Here is a 5840-nt window from a genome sequence, read left to right as displayed (position 1 = left end):
GCTTTGATACGGAAACGCGTAGCGGTAACCATGTGAACAAGAACGCAACACATACCAAACAAAACAACACAAGTTAAGCCTCTCATTCCCCAGTACTCTTTTTCAATTTTTTTCCCGTCCTCAACTCTCACCTTGACAATCGACCCTCACAGAGGAATCCCCCTTATCACATCACAGAAAAGAATCAACCACACAACACAAAATCACCAAAACACAAACCAACAGCAACAAACAACATCCAAAAAAAAACGAAAACATTTGCCCATTGTGCAGTACCTAATGAACCCCCCTTTTTACCTTTCCCTTTCCATCCTCTTACCTTGATCCCCCCACCAACCCACACCCAACAATCCCATCCATCATCCATCTCTTCATAGGGCATCCCCCCCAAATCATCAATTGTTCACATCAAGAAAAAGAACAAACTTGTACTCTTGCAAAAAGTAATCAACAGGAAGAAGTAAGAAAAAAAAAAGAATCAGGAAGAAAAACCAACAGCCTGTGATACAGAACTGTTGATTCACCCCCCCCAAATCCAACCCGCAAACAGAACCCCCACCTAGATATCAGTCGACCAGAAGAAACAAAAGTGGTCGACGAATCAAGGCCCCTCTCAAAAAAAGAAAAAACGCCCGGCACATGCCCGCTGTGCTGTGCCCAATGCTTTATCTATTCCGTACAGTAATTTGAATTCATCCCAACGCTCGGCATGATGATCATTATTTAGCGTTCCGTTCCGTAATCGTCGAAAAAAAATCTTCATCTCTGTTACAGTGTCAGATGTGAGTAACATGTTCCCAGTTCACTGACGGCGTCTGTCAGGTTGTGGGCTGCGACCTACACGTCCACGTCGGCTGTTGTTGCCTTGCTCCTGCTGCGGCATGTATCCCATGTTGGGTGGCATCTGTCCCTGGCCACCATAGCCATAACTCATGTTCATGCCGAATCCGGGGGCCGGAGGGAATGGCGCCTGTCCGGGGACGTTCGACAGCTGAGCGCTCGGGGGCTGGATCGGGCTACCGATGTTACGGTACTGGTCCGGATACCCGTTGAAGCCAGCAGGGACTGCGGCAGAGTAGTAGTTGCTCATGGGCGGCCCTCCCCGCATCATGGCCTGCTGGTACTGCATCTGCTGGATGGAGGCGGGTGCCATGGGCGTGTTTGGTGCATTGTACATGGCTCCCTGCTGGAAGGTTGGGAACTGCTGGGTCAAGCCGGCATCAACCCCCTCGCCACGGGGAACTCCATATGCCATGTCGTAACCAGGAACGCCAGCAGGGGCATTGAGATGGTTGTAGTACTGAGGAGCGGCATTGCCGTTGTACTGTCCACCTTGCTGCTGCTGCTGCTGAGCTTGTTGAGCCTGCTGCGGTTGCTGGTGGTGCTGAGCGTTGCCGGGGGTCTGTCTCGAGCCTGGTCGTTGCCTGTTGTCATTGCTGTGATCGCGAGAGGCGCTGTTTCCACCGCCTCCACCGCTGCGGGTGGACAGTCCAACTTCATCCATCAGCCGCTTGTAACCCTGTCCCGGCTGGGCCTTGATGCGAATCAACACATTCTTGACCGTCTCGACTACCTGGCTGCGGATTGTCTCGTCAAAGAAGGGCGTGGTGAGCACCTTGAAAATCAAGGTGGCTCCGCAGGCGTGGTCGCTCAGGATCGCCTCCAAAACCTGATCATTGGGGGTGAAGAAGAGCGCCTTGAGAACGGTGTCTCTGGCGTCTCCCTCGGCCTTCTGGTTGATAACCTTGAGGACCGTCAGGTAAGCAACCTTGTGGGTGCACAGATTGACCAAGTAGGGCACAAGCTGGGGCGAGAGAACTGTGCGTCTCTGTGGGAAGGTGCAGGTGTCCAGGAACCAGGTCAAGAGCAGCGCACCGTTGGCATTGGTCGCAAGCTTGACACTGTGGAGAGCAATGGCGGCAGCAAGCAGCCTCTGCTGGTCCTTGGTGGCATGGTGGCTCTCTAGACAAGCCCGCATGGCGCGAGCTCCATATCGTCCCTGCGCCGCCTCCCACATTCTGCTCAGCATGGTCTCAAAGATGAAGTCGTTGTGGGGACTTCCAAACTTCAGGCAGCCCTGGAGAACGTAGTTGCCGTACTGATCCAAGAACAGAGGGATCGTGTAAGGGCGCAAGTGCTGCACAATGAGGTTCATCTGGTGCGGTGTCTTACACACTTCGATAATCTTCTGCGCAGCCCAGGTTCCGTTCTTGTGGACGCCAATCTCGGCCATGTGCGGCGCGATCTCGGCCAGCATCTGATCGCGAACATCATCAGAGCAGTGCTCAAAGAGCTTCTGGACGACCGTGTTGCCAAGGTAATCCGAAGAAAGCTCGGCAATCTCGGGAAGCATGTCAACGGCAATGCTCTCGATCTCGGCCTGGGACAAGGCCTGGTTGTCAATCCTTTTGCGGATATCCCGGAGCTTGGGCGCATCGTGGATTCTGGTGTGCGCAGGTTCCTTGATGGGAGGGATTTCGTCAACGAACTCGCCGTACTGGATCGCCCGCTGGAGGCTAGCCGAGATGTTGTACTTGTCTTCCTCAGTCGCCCCAAACTGGACAACAATACTGAGAATATCACCGGTCATCTCAGCAAGAGGGGGCACGGTCGGCGTCGCAGTGCCCACAAGCGCAGCGGGAGAAGAGTCGCCGGGAGCACCGGTGCCCATACCCTGAGAGTTGTCCTGGCCCTTGGAAAACGGATCAGGGCTGGGCGAGGGCATGGCTCCGTCATGTCCTGGCGTGTTGGAAGCGGAGGGGGGCTTCGCAAAGTTGATGCGAATGGGCCCGGCACCAGGGAAGATCTCCTTTCCATTCATTGTGTTCTTGGCGGAGATGGCACTGTCGACCCGTTCAAAGTTCACAAAGCCGCAGTTCTTGTGAGTCAAGACCCTAGCTGACAAGATAGGTCCGTACGACTTGAACATCTCCGTCAGGGTCGATGTGGTGGTGGATGTGCGGGATGCTGCCGAGCCACAAAGCACTAGTTGGACCTTCCAGCCCCTGTTCTTCGGCGCTCAAGAGGCCATTGTTGCGACTGTTGGACCTACCAAGCGACAACCCAGCAACGGCTTGCGGAAGATCATCGTATTCCTTGTCACCAGAAACACGGATGTCAGAGGCCGTGATGGAGTTCATCAAGCCTGGAGGGAGTGGGGTAGTAGTTGCGAAGAACGCGGGATGCCGGAGTATCCAGCACTACCAGCGGTCCTGGCACGAGGACGGGCGGCCTGGTTCGCAAAGGCCTGGACGGCCAGGTTGTGCTGCTGGATGGCAGCATTGGTGGCAGCGAGCTGATCCTGAATCTGCAAATACTGGTTCTCCATCATCATGACCGGGTCGTCATAATCATCCTCATCTTCGTCCGCATACCTGTCCTTGTTGTTCACCGAGTAAGACCGGAAACGGTTGGCGGCCTTGGAGAAATCGGCATAGTTGGGGACATATGTCGGAGTAGCAATCTGAGCTCGTGCGGGCTGAGGTGTTTCCGCAAGACCAAGGTAGTCCAGCGTTCTCATATGAACATCACTCTCAGCATTGCCCTCTCGGGAAAAGTGAGACTGCGCGGGAGAACTAGGCCCGTTGGAAGGAACACTGGCAATGCTGGCCAGTGTGTTGCCTCTGTCGCGCCCTGTCCCGGTGGGGTTCCAGCTGCTGAAGATAGAAGGACCAAACGGAGAGCTGGTGCCAGGCACGTGGGCGAACGGGCTTCTTTGTGGCATGGAGCCAGCCCTCAGCCTCGAGAGAAGTGCTGAAGCATTGGAAATATCGTTGCCGGATGACTCGATGCCCGGTGATGGAGACTTGAACGGCGTCTGAGAGGGGCTTGGACGAGACGTCTTGGAAGCCAGAGACGGGATGGCAAGCAATCCATTGCCGGCCCCACCCGGGGAGAAGCGAGACGGAACGGTGCCGGCACGAGCACGGCGTGTTGAGGGAAGCTCCTGTGGTGTGGGTAGCTGTGCGAAGTCGGGGAAGCCATCGGTCGGCGACTCGGGGATGTTTTCACGAAGAGGAGTCGAGTTGCCGCTAGTCGGAGGTCCGCCCCAGGGATTCACCGGGATTCCCGGGATGCCTTCTTGAGCTTGGATTTCTCGGGCCCTGGAGTTTGAAAAATCAGCACATGTGTTCACCCGGAGGTGGATGGGAGTGGAGTGGCTGGGAGCTTACCGCTTGGAGAACAAACGGCCAGACGCCGCCATCTCGTGATTCGGAGAACCGGCACCAGAGCGCGAAGCACCCGGCATCTTGGAGGTGGGCGTCAGACCTGGAGAAAGACCATATGGAGACCTCAGGGTGCTGCCGGCGGACTGGGGGTCGTTGGGGGAGGTGCTTGTTGGGGAGTTGGAGCGGTTCTGAGCGGACACGGTCTGTGGCGGGTAGCCAATGGTCAGATGCTCGGCTGGTCTTGAAGTCGACATTATCGATTATCGTTTATTCCGACCCTCGTCAGATACTTGTATGTATTTAGTTTTTTTTCCCTTTTTTCCGGCCTGGGGGCAATGGCGTCACAACGTCGGGCCCGAAACTGCCAGAGCGGTGCGACGACGTGAAGAGCGCGGTCGGTTGTGGAGAGGGTGATCTCTGGGGGGGAAAAAATAATGCACGGCGGAAGACCGCACTGCGAGGATCCAATTAAGCGAGGATTGAGAACTAACGGCAAAGGCCGGGCCGAAGGAGCGTCGCTGAAGGGTAGCAAAGTCGAGTCAAATACGAAGTCGCAAGCTGGCAGCTGCAACTCAATTACAAGGTCGATGTGACGAAGAGGAGTGCCGTCGTTGGTGTGGCCGGGGCCTTTTTGTCTATGAGAGGAGAGAAAAGAGAAGAGGGTCGAGAGGTGGTTCAGGTCGAGGTTGAGGTCGAGTCGAGGGGAGGAGGGGAGAGGTGAGTGGTTCAAGAAACTCGATTGACCTCTTTTTGGATGGAAATGCAGAAATGCAGAAATGCAGAAATGCAGAAATGCTGCTGCTGCTGAGGGTTGCTCCCGTTCGCGCGTTTCGGCTTGGCTTTCCTGGGGATAGGGCGGGACGGCTCTCCTTTGTGGTCCGACTACCCCTTTGCTAGGTGCTCCCGCTCTTTTTCGCAGGCGGACTACAGAGTATGCAAGTAAATGTTAAGAAAGACCTAATAACAATATACAGGCATCATTAGGTGGCAGTCTGGGGGATGAGAGAGAGAGAGAGAGAGGAGGACGTTGACGTCGTCGTCGTCGTCCAAGAGAAGCCGACGTTGTAGTCGTGTGGAGGAGGGAGGAGGTGAGGTGAGGTTGAGAGAGAGTAGTAGCGAGTGGTAGTGGTGTTCGTGGTTGTAGTAGTGATTGAGTGCCGGTGGGGGGGTGGCAGCCCAGAAAAAAAGCGATGTTCGGGGGGTTGAGATGACAAGGCGGGAGTGAAAGAGGAAAGATGAAACACTAGGGGTTAGCTGCAAAAGCTGGTGCTTTCGACCACTGGGCGGACGTCAGGTTTTTTGTGCAGGCCCACACCGTGTCCACTTTGTTACCGCTGTGAGCCCTGTGAGCCCCCCGGAGCCGGCTTCGAACTTGTTGGAAGGGCACTGACAACTGACAAAGGCTTGCGCACTTTGAACCTTGGAAGTTGTCACGCTGTCACAAGGCTGTCATTTACAGTATCCTAATTAGTGAGGGTGACTCTCGGCTCCTCCTTCCATTTCTCCTGTCACTTTCTCTCAGAATAATCACAGCGGGGAGCAAGAGCCTGCTGCGGGGATGCAGTCTGTGCCACCAAACATCACCCCTGAATCCGACATGGACGGTGACCTAAGTAAATGCCCATCACTCGCCTTGTATGGACTGGCACTTGCGGCCGTCTATCCGCCCTC

General features: G+C 55.3%; 1 protein-coding gene across 1 annotated transcript; it reads right to left on the bottom strand.

Moving 5' to 3' along the window:
• Positions 1 to 802: 802 nt before the first annotated feature.
• On the bottom strand, positions 803 to 4423 carry PODANS_7_8390 (uncharacterized protein; the record flags this gene model as incomplete). Its single annotated transcript, XM_001908164.1, has 4 exons — positions 803 to 2894; positions 2980 to 3200; positions 3254 to 4103; positions 4173 to 4423. The coding sequence occupies 4 exons, from the start codon at positions 4421 to 4423 to the stop codon at positions 803 to 805; spliced, it is 3414 nt and encodes a 1137-aa protein (XP_001908199.1).
• Between the last annotated feature and the right edge of the window lie 1417 nt (positions 4424 to 5840).

This window comes from Podospora anserina, chromosome 7 (genome assembly GCF_000226545.1).
Source record: "Podospora anserina S mat+ genomic DNA chromosome 7, supercontig 1".
NCBI classification, from domain to species: domain Eukaryota; kingdom Fungi; phylum Ascomycota; class Sordariomycetes; order Sordariales; family Podosporaceae; genus Podospora; species Podospora anserina.
Note: the sequence above shows the minus strand (reverse complement) of the source record. Positions and strands in the feature narration are given on the sequence as shown.